Source organism: Lycium barbarum, chromosome 5 (assembly GCF_019175385.1).
Source record: "Lycium barbarum isolate Lr01 chromosome 5, ASM1917538v2, whole genome shotgun sequence".
NCBI classification, from domain to species: Eukaryota; Viridiplantae; Streptophyta; class Magnoliopsida; order Solanales; family Solanaceae; genus Lycium; species Lycium barbarum.
The window spans coordinates 17,602,654-17,628,122 of NC_083341.1; the positions used below are offsets into that span (position 1 = coordinate 17,602,654).

General features: G+C 40.9%; 2 protein-coding genes across 2 annotated transcripts; one reads left to right on the forward strand and one right to left on the reverse strand.

Annotated features, from left to right (window-relative positions):
* The first annotated feature begins 1,532 nt into the window (after positions 1-1,532).
* On the forward strand, positions 1,533-20,841 carry LOC132640594 (ethanolamine-phosphate cytidylyltransferase-like). Its single transcript, XM_060357234.1, has 10 exons — positions 1,533-1,750; positions 15,014-15,404; positions 16,159-16,394; positions 16,946-17,118; positions 17,781-17,852; positions 18,320-18,387; positions 18,645-18,765; positions 19,293-19,358; positions 19,473-19,595; positions 20,432-20,841. The coding sequence occupies exons 2-10, from the start codon at positions 15,067-15,069 to the stop codon at positions 20,501-20,503; spliced, it is 1,269 nt and encodes a 422-aa protein (XP_060213217.1). The 5' UTR covers positions 1,533-1,750; positions 15,014-15,066; the 3' UTR covers positions 20,504-20,841.
* An 859-nt stretch (positions 20,842-21,700) lies between these two features.
* On the reverse strand, positions 21,701-24,980 carry LOC132640595 (uncharacterized). The gene is made up of 3 exons (XM_060357235.1): positions 24,706-24,980; positions 23,522-23,774; positions 21,701-22,374 (listed from the first exon to the last, which is right to left on the reverse strand). Exons 1-3 carry the CDS (start codon positions 24,811-24,813, stop codon positions 22,010-22,012), a joined length of 726 nt encoding a protein of 241 aa, XP_060213218.1. The 5' UTR covers positions 24,814-24,980; the 3' UTR covers positions 21,701-22,009.
* Positions 24,981-25,469: the final 489 nt, after the last annotated feature.

A 25,469-nucleotide genomic window follows, 5' to 3' on the forward strand; every position in this document is an offset into this window, starting at 1 on the left:
AAATAAGGGGCAAAATATAAAGACCAGCCCAAAAGAAGAGCACTCCGCGCAAAAAATTGAATCTGGCTCGTGTCTTCTCTTCGATGAACCACCGACCACGTCATACAATAGCTTAATTTATTATGAAAATGACTTCCGTTCCCTTTTGTTGCCTCACAAATACAATATGTCGACTAGAGTTAAAAAAAAATCTCGATTTACAAGTCATGCATTTAACATTGAATACTCCAAATAAAGGTGGAGCCAGAATTTGAAGCTTGTAGGTTCGGAATTCTAATTCATTTAAGTTATAGGGTTCTAAATTAACAATTTATACATATTAAATGATTTTTTCAAAACAAATACAGAATTTAGACCAAAGTTACTGGGTTCGGCCGCACCCCCGACTATCATGCTAGCTCCGCCCCTGACTCCAAAGAAAATGACAACATGAGATCTAATAGTCCTACGTAAATTTTGACCCATTTCTTTTTCTTTCCTTGTCAAAGCAAAACACCAAATTAAATTATTCAAAAAAGAAAGGCCAAAATTACACTTATTAAAAGAAATTGAGACATACAGTATCTATAAATAGGGGTCATTTGGCAGAATTATGTACGTATTAGTTATATAAAGATTAGTTATGAGGGAATCTATGTATTATTAATTTTAGGCAGAGATTAGTTGTGTAAGATTTAGTTATTTCATCTTCTACCTGCATAAAATAATACATAGATTTCATCATAACTTGTACATGTATTAGTCATGCGAGTTTCTAAATTTCAAACCAATCACCATATTAATTATATACATAAATAACTTACCTCCTAACCTTCTATTAAACATGATATTACTCATGCAGGATTTAATACATGAATAACTCGTCATCTAACTAGCTACCAAACGACCCTTAATGTATGAGTTGTCGACTAGGAGTAATTTATTTTCTCAATTGACAAGTCATACATTTAACATCTGGCTACAGTCCTAAGAAAATGACAACATGAGATCTAACAGTCCAAGGAGTAATTTCCTTTTCTTTCCTTGTCAAAGCAAAACACCAATTTAATTTATTGTAAAAGAAGGACCAAATTAAAATTTCTATTAAAAGTAATTGACACATACTCCTTCTCTGTCGGTTCAATTTGTTTGTATTACATTTTTTTTAATCCGTTTAAAAAGAATGTCTCTTCTTAATTTGATAACTTTTTAATTTCAACATTCCTCACAAAATTATACATATTTTTAGTTTAAAACCTCACAAGATTCAATTTTTTTTACTTTCTTAACCTCTATGTCAAGTCAAAAGCTGACAAACAAATTGAAATGGAGGGAATATTTACTAACAATTCGATTTTAAACTTCTCATTTTACCCTTAATGAGTTGATTTATGGCCACATAAATATCTAAGCTTTTTTTTAGACTACGAATTTTTTTTTAAAAAAATCTTTTCATTCTTAAACTAGCTCGCTTAAACACCTTTACATAAATTGAGACGTGCGAAAATTAAAAGAATATCGACACATATAATAGTTGTATACCATAAGAAGAAGAGTAGCTGATATTTGTGAATGACCTTGGCCGTTAAGAGAGAATAAAGATAGAAAGAAAGAACAAAAAAAGTGAAAGATTCTATCTGACAAATTCCCTCCTTTTTCTTCTGCACAATTTAAGATTTCTGTTATTAACTTCAACATAAAAATTGACACACACATATTGCAAGCTGACATTTCTTGAAGTTCTCAAATTCCCATCATTTCCCACTTTCAGGTTCTTCTTTATTTCCACCCCACCATTTTTATTTATTAAAAAGATTGTTTTTTTCTTGTTAATTTGGAAAAAAAAAAAATCTGTTTCTTGATTTATTGTTTTAATCTTGAGCTGGATTTAGCTATATGATTTGCATGGTTCATTTCTTGGTTTCACTTGTCTGTGATTTGTGTTTGATGCATTATGTTGTTATAAATTTAATATATTTGAGGTATTTTCTGATCTTCTTGCTTAATTCATATTGAAACTTTTATTTGCCTAAAGAATGCTTTTTTTTTTGTTCTTTTTTCTTTTTTGCTAGGTTTGCTGTGAATATACTGTCTATTATACAGATACACTAATTTTTTAAAATTACATTGTCGATACATGGTTTGATCCAAAAAGGGCTAGATCCAAACTCTGGTTGCTGTATCTGTTTATTCATGTTCTTGATTTCTGTTTAATTTTGGGTTGTTGTAGCAATAAAGTTCCCAACTTTTGCATATTTCAGACCACTTGTGTGATTTGATCCGTTCTGGACTTGTTTATTAATTGGCCATTTCATGTAATTTGATCCTTTTTTAACTGCATAACCTAATGTAGTTAAGATGTTGGTTTTATGAAATCAGATTGAAATGGGGATTATGTTGAGCAAATCCAATTCTTCTTGTAACTTAATTTTGTTTCGTGCTTTGTTTGGTGCTTGCTATGTCTGTTCACTGAGGGTGTGTTTGGTATGGAGGAAAACATTTCCCAGAAAATGTTTTCAATTTTCCCATGTTTGGTCCAATAAAATTTCTCTAGAAAACAACATACCCAGTGTGTTTACCCCGAATTCTAGAAAACAACATACCCAATGTGTTTACCCCGAATGTGGATAATCAATTAAATTTGTGAGTGAGGTATAGGATATGTGGTTATGCCTTGAATCTATTTGATAGAGAAAAGAAATATATGAATATACTATGAAGAAGCAACTGATAATCGGTGGTTTGCTATAGATTTGCGTGTTTACTAACATATGAGTGTTACTTGATTGAATAAATTTAAGAGATGAACACAGCTAATGTGGACCGAAATCAGATTTTTGCGAGAGAGATTTATATAATTTTGCTATTACAAGAGTTCTTGATATGAGGAAGCCAACCCTTTAAAAGTAGGGCAATGGCCCCTATTTATAGCATTGCCCCATGGGCTTCATACAACATGTGCGTCTAAAAAATAAAGAAAAAAAAACTATGAAGTGGAGCAGGTTGGATTAGGTTGATCGTACGGTCTGACACCCGTACGATTGGCAGTTGAACGTGGCAGGACGCTATCGACGCGTGGCAATCGCGTAACGGATCTCCCGGCCCAACGGCTACGACCAAACGGACCAATGGCCACGACCAAACGGAGGAACGACCACGATCAGCTCGGCTATGAAGAAACCGGACCAAATGAAGATCTTCCCTCTCTTTGGTCAAAACACTCCTCCGGTCAAAAAAGAAAGCCTTCGTACAAATCCTCGTTTCTTTCTTCCCTCGGTCACCGGTATTACCGGCTCAGTGGATACCCGATTTTTACCGTATATAGATAGTCCCCACACTTTCCGGACCGAAGTTTTATCGGAGCAACGGGAAGTGGATGAATCAAGGAACCGGTGGCTCTATTCGTCCGTTATTATCTTTTCATTTTGGCGGGAACAGTTGCGTCACGTCCCTCTGCCATCGGCCACGTGTCATATCCTGGATGGTCAGCTCTGACAACCGCCGCAATGCACGTCGTTTCAAGTCGATTCTCATTAATTATGGGACACGTGGTCTTCCCCGATTGGCTGGGCTCTTGTAACCGCCCGATCCCATGCCTATAAAACGTCCCTTACCTCTTCACTTCAACATTTTTACAGCTTCACCTCTTCACCTCTCTATTTCAAGTTTTTTGCCTCTTACCCATTTATCTTTTTACTCATAATCATCTGAAAACTAATTGTTGTTGATTTGCTGTTTGCACTATGTGAGAAAGGAACGATACTGCCAATTTCTCCACTCGTCGTTCTTGCGTGTTGCTGCTTCCTCCTTTCGTTCTTTGCCATTTTTGAATTCTTCTACTGTCACCTTCACTTTTTAACTTCTTTTTTGCATTGTCCCAAACTCTCTTTTCCCATATTTTCAAATGTCTGCCAATACTGAAACTACTTCCCATGATGTCCCCTCGGTTTCTTCTCAAGGAACCGAGCCAACTTCTCCAGCCAAGGCAAAAAGCACCTTCGAGCCTACTGCCTCGGACATAATACCGGCCAAACCCAATTTCAACAAAGATTTTGAGGTCGAAAAGCCTTCTTCGGTATCCGATAGAGGGTATGATGTGAGGCGGTATCCCTCATCCATTATCGAGGATAAACTTGATCTAGTCCGGGCTGATTGTGGGTGGGACACCCGTTCAGTTCAAGTTTTTGCCCCCGGGCCAAGTGAATCAGTCACTGATCATCGGGAAGGTTTTTTATACATTTACACTTACCCCTTCACTCTCAAGCTCGACCCCCCGATTGATCCAATCATCTTGGAAATGTGCCGGACCTATAATGTGACCCTGGCACAGATTGACCCGATCGTTTGAAGGGCCGTGGCCTGCCTCCGGCTGCTGGCCAATAGCACCGGGAAGGAGCTTGCGCTGGCCCACTTGATCCGTTTATATTCCCCGAGGTTGTTCCGGGGAGGCGTAATAAAACTCGCAAAGCGTAGCCGGAATCCATTTTTCTCAAAAATGGACGAAGATAGGGACAGGGGCTGGTTGGAGCGATATGTCCGGGTGCGGACCTCGGACATTATCCCGGACAACTACATGCCTTTTCCGGAAAGGTGGAATAATAATCGTAAGTCTGAATTCTTTTTTAACAATTGCTTGTGTTTTGTTTGATCTTCAGCTTGTCTATCTTCCCACTGCTCCTTATCTATGTTAGCCGTGGGTTGGATTCCTCCGGTCGTCCGGGATCTCAACGAATGGGTTGCTGCTCTACTCAGCTAGCATGTCCACGACAATCGGACGTGGGGTCACCTGTCACGTGGCCGATGGGTCGCCCAGAACCACGGTAATATCCGGTTTATATCTGTATTCATTGCATCTTCAACCCTTCTGTAACATCTTCGATTTTCAGGTTTACCTAAGGGCTCGGTGGATCCAAGGCCGGAGTCAGCAGCAGATCCAGCAACGTCGGCACCCGAGTTCGATTCGGCGGGTGCCTCTCATATTCTTGCTGCCGCCGCCAAGAGAAAAAGGCCCTCGGACAAAGGGCCGAAACCAAAGAAACGGGCGAGGAGCGTTGTTAGGACTTTGAGGGATGAGGCAGAGCCCGAGCTCCTCGTTCGAAGTATCAGTGCGGCCCCTTCCGTGGCTGCCATTCCGGAGGGGGGCATCACCGTTTCACCCCTTTCTTCAACCGGGGAAAGACCTTCGGTTCCGGCATTACCTATAGGTGCGGAAGAAATTCTTTACCCGACTCCTCTAAGGTCGATTGAATTCGTCGATATTTCAGGTGAAGCTTCTTCCGAGGAAACCCCCTTGCAAAGGACAAGAAGATCCGGGGGGGCAGCAGCTGCCGAAGCGGGTCAAAGAACTGAGTCGGTCCCGGAGACCGAAGTCCCCATAGATGTGGGTCCGCTGCCTGACTATGAGCCTGCTGCGACTACGGAGACCCCCGCTTTTGCTGAAGCAGCTGAGGCCGTTCCAAGTTCTCCAACTCCGGCTTTAAGGTCGGATGAGTTTGAGGACATGTTCTCGAGCACTCCTCCCGCTACCGGCGAAGCTGCTGGATTCGGACATCTCCCGATCGCTCGGGCCACGAGGGCGGCTAGCCGGACCTCCCAGTCTGGTGCCAGGACAGCTTGGTGCGCATTTTTCCGGCCCCAAGTGTGGAGCCGAGGAGGACAAGATCGGCTACGATCACCGTTCCCGAGGATTGCAGTTTTCTTTCTCGCCCGGTGGGCGTAGCAGGCTATCTGAGGCCTCTTGTCTCGGACTCGGACAAGCGAAAGATGAACGGGGTCTCTTGGTAGTGCCTCATTAACGAGGGTATGCACGCGGGCAACCGGGTAAGTTTATCAGCCATCCTTGCATAATTTCACCGAGAATTTTTAGTCTCGTTTGTTCAAGTTTTTAACTTGCTTTATTTGCAGAGTGTGGTGCTCATCAACGAGGCTTTCGTCCCTACCCAGCAAGAGGTGGACGACCTCAAGGGCCAGCTGGATGCTCAAAGCCGAGAGACCGAGAAGTTTTTGCATCTTCTGCGGGTGAAGGAGGATGAGTTGAATCAAGCAATTACTCTTTCCAACCTCCGACCCGAGCTCGACGCAGCAAAGGCCGAAAATCGTCAGATAAAGGGTGAGCTGGCCGCGATGGCCGAATATAATCGGAGTCTCGAAGCTGACAAGATCGGCCTTAGCCGAGACAATACTAATTTATCCTCAAGGCTTGGTGAGTTTGAAAACACCGTTGCTCAACTCCGGGAGGAGCTGGATTCTGTCAAGTCCGATGCTACGAGCATGGCCGAGAGGCATCGGCAGCTCGAATCCGAGAATGCCCGGTACAAAGAGCGCATGAGGGTGCTCGAGGAGAAGGCAGAGAAAAGGGGCCAGATATGTGTTGATCTAAGAACCGAGCTCGAAGAGACAGCTGATGCTAATGACACTCTCAAGGCCGAGCTCGAGTCAGCCATCCAAATGCAGAATGTCCTCGGAGAGGCTCGGGATGTTTTGGCGGCAAAGTTAGCCCAGGCCGAGGCCGATTTGGAAGAGGCTCTGAAGAGCGTGGAGGCCGCCGAGGCTCATGCTACTATTGCTGCCGAATATGAGAAATGGAAGTCTCGGAGGATCACCCTCGAGCAAGCTGAGCACGGCTTTACGGATCTTCCGGCCCTGATTCTCGAGGCTAAAAGAGTCGAGGAAGAGGCTAAGGGTGCCCTCGGGTCTGACTCCGACGACTCTGAGCGGACAGTGTCCGAAGCCTCCGGATCCAGCCATGCCGGATAGATTAGGGCCTGTACTTAGCCTTTTTATTATTATTATTATTATTATTATTATTATTATTTTGCCTTTGTAGGAGTCTCCGATGTAAAAATCCTTCGTATAAATAGAACATGTATTTTCCTTGATCCTTTTACTTTGTTTGAATGTTTGTTGCGACTTCCGACCGAACTGCCGGTCTGCTTTAAAGAGTCATTATTTCTGACTATGCCTGAATATCGACTTTTCACTTCATCCGGTACATTTTGTCCAAGAAATTTACTGAGTTTTTGCCCGTGGGACTTATCTTATGCTTTGTGAATTCGGACGTCTCCGAATCGCGACGGGCATTTTTAGGGCCGGAATTTTTCGGACACCTGAATCTCAGCCTTAGCTAAATTTTGATGTAGGAGTCCCCGTTTGTGGGGTTAACGATTTTGGCTCGGATCGCTATGACCTTGCTGCCTTTGTCGAATTTTGACCGTAATGCCCGGTATTGGGTATATGAATGAAGTAGTGCCGAAATACGGCGGTAATCCTCGGGGTAAAGTGCTTTAACAGGAAGACATCCGAGATATCGTTATCCAAACTTTCGATAATTTTTGCACTGCCAGTATTTATATACATGAGGAACTTTTTTCCTTCTACCTTTGCCGTAGCAAATACTAAATGGACACGATTCATTCTGATCGTTTGGTCCTTACATCGGAACCTAATGCAGAAAGTCCGGCTCTTGGTTTTGCCGTAGCAAATATTGCGTGATCGTTTGGTCCTTACATCGGAACCTAGTATTTTAGGTCCGGTTTTGCTTGTTGAGCTCTTCCGATTTCTGCTAACCGGGGTAAACTTTGAAGTAGGTATTATAGTCCCCTAGCGCTTATCCGAGCTGCAAGATCGGGTGAGTGCTATCAAGTCCCCACTCGTACAGTGCGACCCCGAGTATCCGGACGTTTGTCCTTTATCTTCGTCGAGTAACACGTTGTACTTGTTGCCTCATTAAAACCCTTGTCGGAAAACCCATTTTGGGACAAAAACGTACTAAGGAAAAGAGTGCAACACGTGTTTTCAGATCTAGATTCTTTTCTTCAGTCGGTACTTGACTTTCTGCAAAAAGAAAGAGGTTAATTTGAAAACATGAGGAGTCCATACCTCAGCAGTAGTATCTTTTGAGATGAGCCACATTTCAGTTGTTGCGCAACCGTTTTCCGTCCATGGATTCCAACTGGTACGATCCTTTGCCCGTTGTCTCGGTTATCTTGTACGGTCCTTCCCAGTTCGGGCCCAGTTTTCCTTCGTTGGGATTCTTGGTGTTCAAGGTAACTTTTCGAAGCACCAAGTCCCCAACTTAGAAATGACGAAAATTGGCTCTCCGATTGTAGTACCTTTCCACTCTCTGTTTCTGGGCTGCAATACGTACCAACGCGTTTTCGCGAAGTTCATCCGTGAGGTCGATTTTTACGGCCATGGCCTCCTCGTTCGACTCCTCGGTCGTATATCTGAACCGGAGAGTCGGTTCACCAACTTCTACGGGAATAAGGGCTTCAGCCCCGTAGATCAACGAGAAAGGAGTTTCTCCCGTGCTTGATTTTGATGTGGTTCTGTAAGCCCACAACACCTCCGGTAATATTTCCCTCCAATGATGTTTTGATGCTTCGAGTCTTTTCCTCAGATTTTGGATTATTGTCTTGTTCGTGGATTCCGCCTGTCCGTTCGCACACGGGTGATATGGAGTTGATACAATTCTCTTGATCTTCAGCCCCTCGAGGAAATCGTTGACTTTGCCACCCACGAACTGGGGTCCGTTATCACAAGTTATCTCGGCAGGGATGCCGAAACGACAGATGATGTGATCCCATATGAAGTCAATGACTTCCTTTTCTCTGATTTTTTCAAAGGCCTGCGTTTCAACCCATTTGGAGAAATAATCAATCATAAACAAAATAAAACGGGCTTTACCTGGTGCCCATGGTAATGGACCGACTATGTCCATTCCCCACTTCATGAAAGGCCAGGGCGACACCACCAAATGCAGCAATCCCCGGGCTGATGAATCATCAGAGCATGTCTGTGACACCCGTCACATTTCCGGACAAAATTCTTTGAGTCTTCTTCCATCCGGTTCCAATAATAACCGGCCCTGATAATCTTTCGGACAAGAGCATCATCACCGGAGTGATTGCCGCAGGTTCCTTCATGCACCTCTCTCATCACATACTCTGTTTCCCCTGGACCCAAACACTTGGCCAGGGGTCCGAAGAAAGATCGTCGATACAATTGACCGTCTACCAAGCAGAAACGCGCAGCTTTGGTCCTTAATGACCGTGATTCTTTTGGGTCATTTGGGAGCTTTCTATCACGCAAGTAGTCGATGTACTTGTTGCACCAATCCCAAGTTAAACCCATTGTGTTTATTTCGGCGTGTCCGTTTTCTATCGCTGTGTTCAACAAGTGCACCGTAGTCCCGAGGTTGATTTCTTCTCCTTCGACCGAAGACCCCAAATTCGCCAATGCGTCGGCTTCGCTGTTCTGCTCCCTCGGTATATGCTGCATGGTCCATTCTTTAAACCGATGTAGTATCACTTGGATTTTTTCAAGATACCTCTGCATCCGTTCGTCCTTGACCTCGAAGACGCCGTTCACCTGGTTCACGACCAAGAGCGAATCGCACTTTGCCTCGATTATTTCGGCCCCCATACTCCGGGCTAATTCCAAACCTGCAATCATAGCCTCATACTCGGCTTCATTGTTAGTCAATTTAACAGTTCTAATGGATTATCGAACGGCATCCCCGGCCGGGGTTTTAAAGACGATTCCTAGCCCGGAACCTTTAAGGTTCGAGGGCCCGTCAGTATGTAGCGACCAAATACTCGAGGCTTTCCCCGAGGTTAGCAAAAGTTCTTTCTCAACCTCGGGGACCATAGCCGGGGTGAAATCTGCCACAAAATCGGCCAAGATCTGGGACTTGATGGCCGTTCGGGGTTTGTACTCGATATCATATCCGCTAATTTCTACTGCCCATTTAGTTAGTCTACCCGATAATTCCGGTTTATGCATAATGTTTTTTAGGGGGTAAGTAGTCACTACACATATAGGATGACGTTGGAAGAAGGGCTTGAGCTTCCTGGAAGCACTTACTAATGCCAATGCCAATTTTTCCAAGTGGGGATACCGGGTCTCCGCATCCCCCAAAGTTCTACTTACATAATAGATAGGGAATTGCGTGCCTGATTCTTCTCGGACCAAAACGCCACTTACCGCTATCTCGGAGACAGCAAGGTAGAGAAAGAGCTGCTCGTCCGCCTTTGGTGTGTGCAACAGCGGCGGGCTGGATAGGTATCTCTTTAATTCTTGTAAAGCTCTTTGGCATTCCGGTGTCCAAACGAAGTCGTTTTTCTTCCTCAGTAATGAGAAGAAACGATGACTCTTGTCCGAGGACCTCGAAATGAAGCGACTCAACGCTGCTATCCTCCCGGTGAGCCTTTGTACTCCTTTGACGTTATTCACCACCTCGATATCCTCGATGGCCTTGATCTTGTCCGGGTTGATCTCAATCACCCGGTGTGACACCATGAAACCCAAAAATTTGCCGGACCGGACTCCGAAGGCACATTTTTCCCGGTTGAGCTTCATGTTATACTTGCGGAGCACATCGAAGGTTTCCTGCAAATATTTTAAATGGTCCTCTGTTTCCAGGGACTTGACCACCATGTCGTCAATGTAAACTTCTATTGTTTTCCCTATTTGTTCTTTGAACATCCTATTAACTAGGCGTTGGTAAGTTGCACCGGCATTTTTTAGTCCAAAAGGCATGACATTATAACAGTAAGTCCCATATCGGGTAATGAAGGATGTTTTCTCTTGATCCTCCGGGTGCATCCGAATCTGATTATACCCGGAGTAGGCATCGAGAAAACTTAACATCTCATGCCCGGCCGTCGCATCGATCATTCTGTCGATGTGAGGCAAGGGAAATGAATCCTTCGGGCACGCTTTGTTTAAATCCTTGTAATCAACACACATTCGAAATTTATTACCTTTCTTGGGCACCACTACCACGTTAGCTAGCCAGTCCGGGTACTTTACCTTCCGGATAGAACCTGTTTTTAAAAGCTTTGTTACCTCGTCTTTGACGAAGGCATGTTTTGCTTCCGCCATAGGTCTTCTCTTCTGCTTCACCGGGGGAAACTTCCCGTCTACGCTGAGCTTGTGAGTCGCTACTTCCGGTGGTATTCCTGTCATATCTATATGGGACCATGCGAAGCAATCTGCGTTAGCTCGAAGAAATTCAATTAACTTGTTCCTGAGCTCCGGGGTTAACCTCGTGCCCAGGTATACCTTTCTGTCCGGTAGATATTCGAACAAGATGATCTGCTCCAGCTCCTCTACTGTCGACTTGGTTGCATCCGTGTCATTCGGCATGACGAATGATCTGGGTACGTCGAAATCACCCTCTTCATACTCCGAATCCAATCCCGAGTGCTTTGATTGCTATTTGGTGTTCGGTCCTCCGGTTGGATCTTCTTCCTTGTGATTCGATTTTTCGGGCTGAGGTGTTGCCTCCTCGACCGCGAACATCTCCCTTGCAGCGGGTTGTTCACCTCGGATGATTTTTATTCCCTCCGGGGTCGGAAATTTCAGCAGCTGATGTAATGTTGAGGGCACGGCCCTCATGCTATGTATCCAAGGTCTACCCAGCAATGCATTGTACTTCATGTCCCCTTCGATTACATAGAACACTGTCTGCTGGATAGTGCCGTCGATGTTCACCGGCAACGAGATCTCCCCCTTTGTGGTTTCGCTTTCCATGTTGAACCCGCTGAGTACCCGGGCTACTGGTACGATCTTATCGGGCAGCCCTAGCTGTTCGACCACTCTTCACCGAATGATGTTGGCCGAGCTACCTGGGTCAATCAAAATACGTTTAACCTGAGTTTTAAAGATAAGTACAGAAATTACCAATGCATTATTATGCAGTTGAATGATGCCTTCTGCATCCTCGTTGCTGAAAGAGATAGAACCCTCGGGTAAATAATCCCGGCTGCGTTTTTCACGAACAATAGAAACCTTGGCCCGTTTCATCACCGGCCCTCGAGGGGCATCGGTACCCCCAACTATCATGTTGATTATATGCTGGGGTTTTACTGGCTCGGCCCTTTTATGAGTCTCCGTTTCCTTGTAGTGATTTTTGGCTCGTTCACTCAGCAATTCTCGGAGATGACCATTCTTCAGTAACCGGGCTACCTCCTCTCTTAGCTGGCGACAATCCTCGGTTCTATAACCACGGGTTCCATGATACTCACACACCATGCTCGGGTCCCGTTGGCCCGGATCTGACCTTAGAGGTCTTGGCCATCTTACATCCGGGACACGGCCAATAGCCGAGACGAGGCCCGAGGTACTGACGTTGAAGTTGTACTCTGATATCTTTGGCAAATCCTTGATGTCGGCAGAGCTTCCGGCATCGCTCCTGAATGAGAGACCCCGACTGTTCGACGGGCGCTCGACCCGTTTATTACCCCGATCGGAGAAATGGCTTGGGCTAACCCTTGATTTCTCCGACCTAAAGTTTGGCTTCTCCGAATGGGAGTATGGCCGATACCTTTCCCTCGACGATTCGGCCTTCGTTTCGTAACCTTTCCTTGGTCTCTTAAAACTTTTGTTCACATTTATTGGCCCCGGGGGAAGCTCGAATTGATCATCCTCCACCCGAATCTTCGACTCGTATCGGTTATGGACATCAGCCCATGTCACAACCTTGTATTCCAGCAAGCTTTCCTTTAATTTGAACGAAGCCGTTGAGCTCTGAACATTGAGCCCCTTTGTGAAAGCTTGTGCAGCCCATTCTTCTGGAACCGGGGGGGAGTTCCATCCGTTCCCTTTGGAATCGGTTGACGAATTCACGCAGTAACTCATCGTCTCTTTGGGCTATACGGAAAATGTCGGCCTTACGGGCCTACACCTTTTTGGCACCGGCGTGAGCTTTGATGAAGGCATCGGCGAGCATTTCGAAAGAAGTGATCGAATGCTCGGGCAGATGGTCGTACCATGTCAATGCTCCTTTTGACAGAGTTTCCCCGAACTTTTTCAGCAATACCGATTCAATTTCGTCTTCCTCCATATCATTGCCTTTTATAGCGCATGTGTATGAGGTCACGTGTTCGTGTGGGTCCGTTGTGCCGTCATATTTCTGGATATCCGGCACTTTAAACCTCTTCGGGATTAGTTTTGGAGCTGCACTCGGAGGAAAAGGCCTTTGGATGTACCTCTTCGAATCCGACCCTTTCAGTAAAGGCGGAGCCCCCGGGATTTGGTCTACCCGAGAGTTGTATGTTTCCACCCTCTTCTCGGTCGAGTCTACCCGTTTTACCAAAGTTTCGAGCATTCTCAGAACCTCGGTGGAGGACCCAGCTCCGGACCCATCGCTCTCAACCATCCGTGCCTCATCTCTTCTGGGTTCAGCAACACCCTTTGCCTCCTCCGAGATCGTTTTATCCCCTCCGTTTTGCAACTGGGCTATTGCGATTCCCTGTTCGGCAATCGCCGCTCTCTGAACCTGCATCATTTCAAAGATTAAACGTAAGTCAACATTATCATTCGGGTTATCGAGTTCTTTCCGGCCCTGAGTCCGGGACAAAGTAATCGAATTGTGTGTATTTAAAGGGTCAGTGGCCGGCTAGGCGGCATTCTCCTGGTCCACGGTGTTTTGACGGTTGAGGCCCTCCCTCGAATTAACGGGGTTAGGGTCAGCGGGGTTTGGTAATCCTCGTGGCCCGTTGCCTTCATTTTCGGCCACGATCTCGTTGTTGTTGACGTGACCAGATTGCCCACTGTCAGCCATTTGGTCCTTTTTTCAGAGACGAACAGAAGATATTTTTGGTTTTATGGGTAAGATAGGGATCAAGATCAAAGACCACTATTATCCTAGCCCCACGGTGGGCGCCAAACTGTTTACCCCGAATTTGGATAATCAATTAAATTTGTGAGTGAGGTATAGGATATGTGGTTGTGCCTTGAATCTATTTGATAGAGAAAAGAAATATATGAGTATACTATGAAGAAGCAACTGATAATCGGTGGTTTGCTATAGATTTGCGTGTTTGCTAACATATAAGTGTTACTTGATTGAATAAATTTAAGAGATGAACACAACTAATGTGGACCGAAATCAGATTTTTGCGAGAGATTTATATAATTTTGCTATTACAAGAGTTCTTGATATGAGGAAGCCAACCCTTTAAAAGTAGGGCAATGGCCCCTATTTATAGCATTGCCCCATGGGCTTCATACAACATGTGCGTCTAAAAAATAAAGAAAGAAAAAAAAACTCTGAAGTGGAGCAGGTTGAATTAGGTTGATCGTACGGTCTGACACCCGTACGATTGGCAGTTGAACGTGGCAGGACGCTATCGACGCGTGGCAATCGCGTAACGGATCTCCCGGACCAACGGCTACGACCAAACGGAGAAACGGCCACGACCAAACGGAGGAACGGCCATGATCAGCTCGGCTATGAAGAAACCGGACCAAATGAAGATCTTCCCTCTCTTTGGTCAAAACACTCCTCCGGTCAAAAAAGAAAGCCTTTGTACAAATCCTCGTTTCTTTCTTCCTTCGGTCACCGGTATTACCGGCTCAGCGGATACCCGATTTTTATCGTATACACAGTGTAGTCCCATAAGTGGGGTCTAGGTAGAGTAAGATGTACGCAGACCTTACTCCTACCTTTCTCTAGAAAACAAGTTTCCTAAAAATAAGGAAAATGACTTCCCTAATGGTAGCAGGGAAGACAAGTTCCATAAGTGACATTCCAAGTTCATTGTCTCTTCCCGACCCACCAAACACCCTTAACCTCCACCCCTTGATCATCCTACCCCTACCCCTGCCACTGCCAAACCCCCACTCCCCACCCCTCCCCATAGTGTTTTGCTAGATCATATAAATGCTCTTGGGATAATATTTATTTGCTTATTTACCAAACGCTAGTAAATAAGTAAGCAACCCACTTATTTTCCACGGAAAACATTTTCCTTCATACCAAATACCAAATACACCCTGAATGTTCTTGTTTCTGTTCAATTTACATTGTTATAGTAATAGAGTTTGCATCTTTTCTGTACTTTGACCCCAATATATGAGATGTGGTCCTTTTCTACATACTTATTAATTGACCATTCCATCTCATTGATCCTTTGACCAGCATATCCTACTGTTGTTAGATGTTAGTTTTCTGATTTCAGATTGAAGTAGGTTGATCAGGATTTATTTCTACAACTTACATTTGTTCTTTTGGTTATACGGTTTGCAGGGCCTCTCTTCCTCTTTTACAGAAGAGGTCGAGAAGTTAGAGGGAGGAGGCCAATGGATTTTGAAATCAACAGTTGGATTGGGGAAAGGCTCCCCAGGCTTTTTGGTGGAGTCATGCTAACTGCAGCCTTGCTCGGGGTATCTACTAGCTATTTAACAGGGATCAGTCTTCCTACTACTCTGCCCCACCTTTTACCCAATCTAAGTAAAAAGAAGCGTGGGAAGAAGCGTATTCGTGTTTATATGGATGGGTGTTTTGATCTGATGCATTATGGCCATGCAAATGCCATAAGACAAGCAAAAGCGTTAGGTGACGAGTTAGTAGTTGGAGTTGTTAGTGATGAAGAAATTGTAGCTAATAAGGGTCCACCCGTTTTATGCATGGAAGAAAGGTACGAGTTTCATTAGTTTCTCCATCTTTCATGGATTAGATTTTTATATTTGTTTCTCTTATCTGTAAAATATTTCATACAGAAAAAAAAAAGTTGTTTAATGGAATACATTCTGCTTGATGCTTTTTTGTTCTAGTAGGATAGGTGAAGAACAAGTCCAGTGTTATGGACTGTACCAAGACTGAGAATTATAAAATGCACGAGCCAATAAAGTTCGTAAGAGGGATCTTAGTAAAGATGGTATTGTTTAGTCCACATTTTATGTAGGATGATATCCTATAGCCGTGTTGATAACAATTTGTTATCAAGATTAAGATGTATTAACTAGATACACCAATTCAAGTCCTAGTTAACTATCCTTGTAAACTATCTTGAATTTAATTAAATTTTATCAAGATTCCACTTGAGTAAAAATGTTAGCTAATACATAAAGTAGATTTTTTTCAAAATGCTTATTGATGAGCCTAAGCAAGTTTTTGACGTAAAGTGGATTATGGAGAAGAAACTTCTTGAAAGAAATTTCTCCCTTCAATTTATGCCTATTGGCTCTGACATGTTCTCTGTGTGTTTGTAAATGTGTTTTAGTTCTTAGAAGTTCAAATATAAAGTAGCATTCAGTTCAATTACTTGACAAAGAATTGAGTGCAATTTAGTTACGTCTGTGTAACTATGTGATGCCATTTTGTTTCATCAATTAAACTGTTTCAGTTTTCCCGACCTTCACATGTCATCTAAATTTAAGATGCTTTTGCAGAGTTGCCCTTGTTAGTGGATTGAAGTGGGTGGATGAAGTAATTGCGAATGCTCCTTATGCAATTACTGAAGATTTTATGAACCGTCTGTTTACTGAGCATAAGATAGACTACATTATACACGGTGATGATCCCTGTCTACTTCCAGATGGAACTGATGCTTATGCCTTAGCAAAGCAAGCTGGTCATTACAAGCAGATTAAACGTACTGAAGGTGTCTCCAGCACAGATATTGTAGGTACTATATCTCTCCTATTCTCGTTCACTTTAAGATTTGAATCTGTTATGCTAATATAGCTTAAAAAAATCCAGAAATATGCCATATTTTTGTGGTTGAACGGATTTTTAGTGAGATTGTGTTCTGTATAAAATGAACCCGCCCCCACCTCAGATAGTTTAATTACAAACTCTATCCACTCCTGCCCCTAGTTTTTACTTCGTGCATACATATGGAATTAATAATGTACAGAGGTCATTAATCTTCCATTTCTTTTGATGGTTTTGTTAGCTATTCATGATCCTTGCTATATATTAGACTGTTTGTCATGTGCCAAAGTCGTGTATATAGCTGATTATATCAGAAGACCTGCGTATAGTGATTTTTCAGAAAGGAGAATTTTTTTTATAATCAAATGACTTTCCCAAAACTAGAAATGAAAATAAATTAAAGAGATTGCTCAGTAAACATTCTGGAAAAAATGAAGAAAAGGAAATGTTTCCCGGAACCAGATACTAAGAGTGATGAGTATGTTTTTGTTTTCTCATACATTTTCCAATCATGTTTTGTAGGAAGGATTCTTTCATCTGCTAAAAGTATTTCTCAAGATTGCTCCAATTTGTCTCTCCCTGGCAAAGATGATAATATGAACCATGTACATGCTGAGGAAAAAATCTCGAAGATCGATCACATATCTAGTTTTCTGCCCACATCTAGACGGATTGTGCAATTTTCGAATGGAAAGGTACCACAAGTTGTACTCTCTACTTATTATTTGTGAGGCATCAAGCTAGATATATATTGTTCCTTTTTCTAGTTGAATTCAGTGTGTGAACATTATGAGTATCAATTGAAGACTACTCAACTGTAGAATTAGAATTTAGTTTCAATCTGTCAGTTTACTTTATGCTACGTCAACTGACATATCCCTATTCAATCTGTCAAATTGAATAGGGATTTCAATCTGTCACTAATTTAGTGATTTTTACATATATATCTTACTCCGTGACGAAACCCGAAAATGCTGATATCGGTTGATCCAGTTGATTATATGCTATGTCATCCACTTCTACTACTTTAAACATAAACATTTGGCTTAGTTATATAAAAATTTACGGTGATAAAAGTAGAACAAACTTGTGGAGTTTGACAGAATAAACCAAATGAAGATAGAAGGAAAACAGAAAAGTATCCCCGGCTCAATTATAGAAAAGAAAGGAAAAATAATAAGACGGACGTGGAACTTGAACCGCCGATTCCATTTGTAGAGGTGAACCCAATAATTAAAGACAGAAAACTCTAAGTCTGACTTCTCTTTTTCTCATCGTGATTATTTCTGTTTGAGCTTCTCTTCCTTTTTCCTGGAGCTTTTTAAAAGTATACATTCTCCTACTTTTTTATTCTTAGGGGCCTGGGCCAAATGCTAGAGTTGTGTATATTGATGGGGCGTTCGACCTTTTTCATGCTGGCCATGTTGAGGTAAATCTCTAATTTTGGGTTTTTGGAATTTGTCAAGCTTTATTATGTATATATAGTGCAATCATATATTGTTAATCTGGATGATTTATGAACTGTCTGTGAATGTTTCTTCCTTCTACTTGCATGCTAATGCTAAGTTTCACGGCTTAAGATGCAGTATAAGTCATTATCCTTAATGATATCGAGAATCAAGTAGCATTTTATATCAATTGCAATAAACTCTTTTGAACTGTCAAGCTCATTATAATAGTAGGTGTTTTTTAATGGTAGACTAAATATCCACACTATTGAATCTTCTTCTATTGCCTCTTGTACAGCATATACTTAATCTCCAATTCTGATCTTTAACCTGACTTTAGTGTCTTTCATTTTTTTTTATTACGCTCTGTAGGTCATTAAAATAGTTTCTTCTCATTCAGCATCATTATACAGTTTTACGAATAAGATACTCTTTTTCTCCCACTCAGATCCTTAAAAGAGCCAGACAGTTTGGAGATTTTCTTTTAGTTGGAGTTTACACTGACGAGACTATCAGGTATGTTTATGTTAGTATTAATGAACCCTTATTTAGTAATTAACATCAGTATTACAGAGTAATTCTTATTTTCATGTTATCAAGATACGCTGAGTTTGTGATTGTCTCTGTATTTTCACTTGCATGTTGAGATACCATGGTTTAGTTACTACTTCCTAAAATCTTCACACAGTACTCCTTCAGAACCTGTGGTTATCTCATTTAACAAACTTTCTATGTGTATGAAGATAAAGAATTAACAAAGTTTAATCTTGCAGTGAACTTCGTGGACATCAGTATCCATTGATGAATCTGCATGAACGCAGTCTTAGTGTACTTGCCTGCCGCTATGTTGATGAGGTCATTATTGGTGCCCCTTGTGAAGTGACCCAAGATATGGTAAGCTTGCTTCGACCTTTTAGATGTCTTTTTTATCTCTTCTATCTAGTTCTTTTTAGATTTGTCTGCCTAATTGCTATGTTGCTCGGACACTTCAAAAATGCTGACGTGTGTGCGTCGGACCCTCCAAAAATTGTGCATTTTTGAAGGATCCGACACGGATGCAGCAATATTTTTGGAGAGTCCGAGCAACATAGCCTAATTGTATTTATTGTTTATCCAAAAGATGTGCTGCTATAACTGAGAGCCTAATGCTCTATAGTTTATAGGTCATTAACCGTGCTTAAAACATTCACCAAAACACTTAAAAATGCAACAAGATAAAATAACCACCCGTGGAAGTGGCTTTTTGCAGTTCTTCCACGAGAGCATTTTGTTATAGCTAGCTATGCCTTCTGTTTTAAAAAATTAATTGATCATTTTTTCCTCATCCTGCTCTTAGACCTGCAAAGCAGAAAGAAGGCTCTGCATTTCTTATTGATCACTAATTTATTCTCTTTTTTTCTTTCCTATTTGGCATGGACTAGGTAACAACGTTCAATATTTCTGTGGTTGTACATGGGACAGTTTCTGAAAGAAATTCTTCTACAGGAGTAAGTCTCCACACATTTTGGTTGTCACACAATCACATTTTCTGTTTATCGCGAGGAAAAAAAAAAGAACAAATATTAGAAGCATGTTCCTGAGAAAAATCTTGGTTGATGCAGGAAAAACATGATCCCTATGCAGTTCCTAAAAGCATGGGGATCTTCCGAGTAATTGAGAGCCCTAAAGATATTACAACCACTTCAGTTGCTCAAAGGATCATTGCTAACCACGAGATATATGTGGTAAGTGGCACTTACCCAATTTGTCGCTTAAGTCTGTAGATTATACAGCATTTACCTCATCAATATACACATGCACTTAGAGAGAGAAAAAAGACGGAAAAAGACAGAGTTGTATAGAAGCATTATTTGGATTGACTACCATGCCCAACAGTGTCGAATTTCTAAATATGATCTAGATAATTTGGTGGGTCAAAACTAAGCATTGCGTTCCACTTCTTGTGATAGTTCAGAAAGCGTCAATTGACTAGGAAAGTCAAAAGCATTGATGGTCAGAAAAATCATTAGTCCAATAGTAGCTTCACAAAGTAGTTTATAAATTTCCTAAGATGCAACAATCCGTTGAGAAGCCCTTGAAATCTTTCATCGCCACTCCTGGAGTTTTAGTTGTGCAATACATTACCTTATAGACTAGGTGCAATACTTGAATTCTCATGAAATGCTCATATCTCTATCTATAGTGAATTGGAAAGTTACAAAGACCATATTATCAATCTCCTCTCACCAGATTAAAATATTTGTTGGCATTTATGTTTTTGATATATGATTCATCGACATTTCTCCAGTTTCTACCATAGATTTATTGCAAATTAATACTGGAATTCGCTAAAAATCTCGATTCCTCCCTGTTAGTGAAGGAGCCGTCCCATGTCAAGATTTTATTTATTACATCCCATGCTCTAACATCCTCAGTTTCTCATCATTTCTAGTATATGTTCTCATTCATTAAAACGCATGTCAAGATTTTACTGATCTTCTTTGAGTGCTATTAGTTTTGCGCTATCATGTGAAAATGGTACCGGGGTTTGGCAATAACCGTGCCTTGTTGAATTGTGCAGAAAAGGAACAACAGAAAAGAAGCAAGCGAGAAAAAATACTATGCAGAGAAGCAGTATGTTTCAGGCGATTAAGCATTATATTACAGTCTCCATTATGGCCTCTTGTAGCTGACTTGTAACTTAGACGAAACTGCTCTTTTTCAAGTTTTTTTGGTCCTGTATTTGTATTTGAAAGATATACACGTTCGAGGAGGTGTCAGGATATAAGAAGAAATTTCATAGTCAGAAGATCTAGATTTCTTTTATTTTTTTATTTTTTTGGTTGTAATCCTCTTCGGGAGTGATACCAAAGATTTGAAACTAATTTTCAACCTCAGATCCATATTGATTCTTGTAAGTTAAGAAACCGTTGTTCTATTCTTATTCTGCAGAGTTAAATGTGAGTTCCAATTTCAAATTTAAAACCTTAATTGAGTGTACATAATGTTTGCCTTATTAGTTATTAACATTGTTTCTGCTTTGTTTCATGGTTAGCTATCTTTTGAGTTGGTAATGGAATGCATCCTCAAGGTAGCATCTAGCATGAGATGGAAACAAATAGGAATTTGTTTTTTCACATTAAATGAGTAGATTATTAATTGTTTTTCCTTTCAGACGCACAACGTCAGATATTTCAGCCAAAAAGGGAGAAACAGAAAAACTTAAACAGGACTTTCTCTGGATTCATGTGTAATTTATTGAACTGCAATTACAGTTGGGGTATTTTTTTTTCCTTACCTATTGTTTCTTACCTTTACTAAACAGAAACAGGAACATTGCTTCCTCCTTTTTGTGATAGTAAATATAGAACGTAATGATCTATTAATACTCCTTAGAGGTTTTAAAAAATAGGAAATGTAAGAAAAATCCGAAAATATGGAAGGCCTCACGTTCCCCTTTTGTTCTTTTTTCTTTCTCCCCTCTCTCCGTCCCTATTTTTTTTCTTTTTTTTTTATTACTAGCTATCACTTTCCAACTGATTCCAAACTTCAACTTGGTGAACATTACGTTTTCTATGAAAAAGAAAGCATTAGGGTCTGATTTCCTATTCACTTCACTAAAATAACGGAGGTAACTTATTTCCAACTTTTTAAAGTGAACAAGAATATTGAAGACCTTTAATCCACGATGTCAAAGTTGGAAAAAAGTTAGATACTAGACTTTGCTAGCCCAAGAATCATGCACGCATCGTGCACTATGCTATCTTTGCCATTATACCAAGGTTCTAAGGACTTCCCTTTTTCCCTCTTCAACTAAGACCGTTATAGAATCTCTATTATGACAAGAGTGTCAGCAAAATAGGCATGGCAACTAAGGAAAAATCATATGCAAGACATGGAGAATGATTTGCAATTTCCGTCTTGAGCTGAGACATTGGAAAACTACAAGCAGCTTTTTGCTCGACATACTAGCAGCCATGATAACTGACTTTCAAACAACGGCCTTCCTACCTTGACAAAAATTTCAATCAGCATCCCACTACATTTATCTACTATTTACTTCTCCCTCTTTTACCTAACCGATGCTTCCTTGCAAGAGGAGATCCACGGAGAGTTGTAAGAATATCCAATATCACGACATCCTAATCCATTTTGTCAATTACCGGTACCAGACAATAGGTGTCGATGTGTTCTGAGGTAGCTGAGTCGTCATACAATGTTGTTGCTGCCAATGATGCAAACCTTCATTTACACTAACTGCACCAGCCCCAAATGTTGTTCTTGGTTCGGCATTCTGATTGTCATCTTCAACATCCATCGCTACTCCCTCCATATCTTCAGCATCCATCATATCGGAATTGTCCGTTTGATCAAGGATTTCAGCTCCTTCTGCAGAAGGAAGCTGAGATGGAACCCAGGGAACAACTGCTAGACACTCTTTTGCAGAACCAGAGTCATCCTGTGGCGTTTCTTCACTGTCGGCTGGTCTAAATGCATTTGCACAGTTTTCCCAGAAGACTTGACCTGCACAACATACAGAAACTGGCTGCTGAGTTTGAAGCTACTAATGCCAAATCAATAAGAGTTAAATAACCTTTACACGAAAAGAGAACAGCTTAGCAGATCACAACAATAATAAAAGTTAGGGCAAAACAATCTTTTTTAACCCAAAGTATCTTTTTTTTTTTTTTTTTTTTTTTTGAAACTGGTACTATTAACCCAAAGTATCTTTGTCACTTGGGTAATATTCTAAAAACACCAATGTTTAATCAAACCAAGGAAACAGACAATGGCAACCAACTTCTCTGGCTCTGCCCGTGAATCGTACTAGACTACCAGGGGAGAAATTCCCAATCAGATTCTATCTTTCAAGCAATATCAGTATCACGTCCATTTCTTCTAAAAGGAAAAACCAATAACTGGTTCTGTGTAAAGCAAAACAACTTTTTCTTTCTAATGTAGTAACAGCGCTTTCTACACAAACTCGTTTCCATCGACACCATCCTCCAAAAAAGCTCGGTACATATGGGATTCTGATTCCTGAATGTTTCTTAGTTCAGCTCCACATTTAACTCATTAAGTAAACAAGTTATACTAAAACAACAGTGATTTCTAACTTCTTTCAGCAACAAACAAACTAGTCAAATAGAAAGACTGAGCTACTTGACCTCCACTTGCATTGACAAAAGCCATTCTAGAAAGTACCTAATGTTTGTCTTAAAACATTTCATGCTTAAAAATTTCATGCTGGCTTAAATATTATCCTAACTCCAACCAGCTCATTTTGAACAGATGTATTGCCACATGAGTACTCCGCAACATTTTTATGTTGGTTAAGTAGAAAACTGACCCATCAGCGAAACTGATAGATTCAAAGCTGAATTTTCTCTCTCATAACCTTTCTCTCAAATTTGGACAGAGCTTCACGATTATTTTCTGAGCTGCGGACCGTAACAAGTTCTCATAACAAGATACACACCAAACACCACCACCAATTCGATACTATGTCCTGTTGATCTCAAGCTGAATTAAACTCTATTATTAAAACCTAGATATACCTAATAAATAAAGCTTTGTCGTCATTGTTAGCATTTGAATTTTCCAACTAAACCACCAAATAACGTCTTATGAGCTAAATTAACAACCAAGAGAATAGGGACTGGATACTTACTTTTGAAACCATTAATAAACTGGGGATTCACTTTAAGAGAGAAATTAGAAGGGGAATGCACATGAGGTGTGTCCATAGGCTTGAAAAGAACAATTGCCCTCTCTTCATTCTCGGGAATACTTGGCAGTTCTTCAATTACTAGACCTCTATTTCTCCCATTGCTTCCGAAGCTTGGATCAGCAGCTGGTTGCTCAAAAACTATAGGAATCTCTGGTTCTTCAACCTCTTCTATTATGGGAGGCAACTCGGCATCCTAAACATACAGTAAATTAAAAAAAAAAGTCACTTATGTACACAGTCAATTTCTTCAAAAGCAAACTGAAAGTGGCGATAGCAATTTAGGACATCTTTCTAGTTTATCCTCAGTTCTGTTAACAAACAGGGATATAAATTAAGTTGAAACAAAACAGCTATGCCTCAATCACAAAGTAGTTGGAGTTAGTTATCGGAATCCTCTATATCCATTCTGCGGTAAGTTGTAACAACAACAACAACAATTATTGTTTCACCAATAACTATGCTTCACTCCAAAACGTCTATATGAAGGGGCCGATGTATATTTACGTGTAGCTTGACATACCATGTATATATGTTACTCACTTCGTCCATATTTACTTGTCCATGTTTGACTTGGCACACCCCCTTAGGAGCAACAAATAAAATGACAATTTTACTATATCACCCCTAATTATTATAAATCATCTAAATAATTAAAATCAATCAAACATACTCTAAAAGTTGGGCAGCCACTAACAAATTTCTTGACGTTTCCAACCCAATTTAAGTCTCTTACTTTCCTTTTTGGTCTGTCCCAAAAAGAGTGTCTCTTTCTATATTTTAGTAAGTTGACAATTCAAACAACTAAGACACTTAAAATAGGACGGAGGGAGTAATAAGGGCTAAATAGGTATGAAATAGTAAATTATCTCTTGGTTTTCCAAATTGGAGATCTATTTAAATTTACAGCACTTCATACTACCTTCAACAAATTGACATACAATCAGACATCTCTATAACAGCATCCTTATATAAGGACACTTCACTATAACAGCTACATATGTTCTCTATAACAGCAATTCGCTATAGCAGCCGAAAAAATATCGCCGTTATAGAGATAATTTCATATACTAGCAGAAAAACAGCATTAATTAAAAAAAAAAAAAAAAAACACAAAAGGTATTTACCAGTCTACGAATTTTTCTAGCGGGAGAGGAAAGAGAAAAATCGGAGAATTCATCGTACACGTCATCCAAATCCTTCCTCTTCATTTTCAAGGTATAATATGGATCCATATTTATCTTCTTTTTTTTTCCTCTGAGATCAATTAATGAAAAATTGTGATGCTTTTCAATTGATTAAAGAGATAAACAGATTGGAGAGGTTTGGTAGTTATTATAGGAATGGAAGTGAAAGAAGGAATTTCAGTTAAAGGGAGAACATAATGGAAGCTTCTTTCTTCATAAGTCTAGATTTCTCCAGAACTTTACATAAATGATAGTGGATATTTTATTTTACATGTGGGCCTGACTTCATTCGGGTCGGGATGAATGGGTCATTTGCACGATTGACCTTCAAAGGCACTGCTCTCTAATTTTTATCCTTCAGCTAATACTCGAGGTTTTGAATTTGAATCTCAATTCAGTCGGAAAAAAAATTCACTAGACAAAAATTTATAGAAAAATTAGGCTTCTTATAACAAAAATTAGGCTTTAAGGCAGAGGTTTGTTTTGCCTCAAGGCAGATTTTTGTCCAAACTCTTCCTTATAACGTTCAACTCTGCCTTATGATAGAGTTTGAATCCAAAATTTTGCCTTGCGATTTTCTTTTTAATTTTTGACTGAGGGAGAGTTTGAATCCGAAACCCATAGGTTTTTAGGCAAAAAACAAAAATTAAAGACCAACAATTTGAGGGGGGGGGGGGGGGGGGATTAAAGACAAGTGCCTTTGA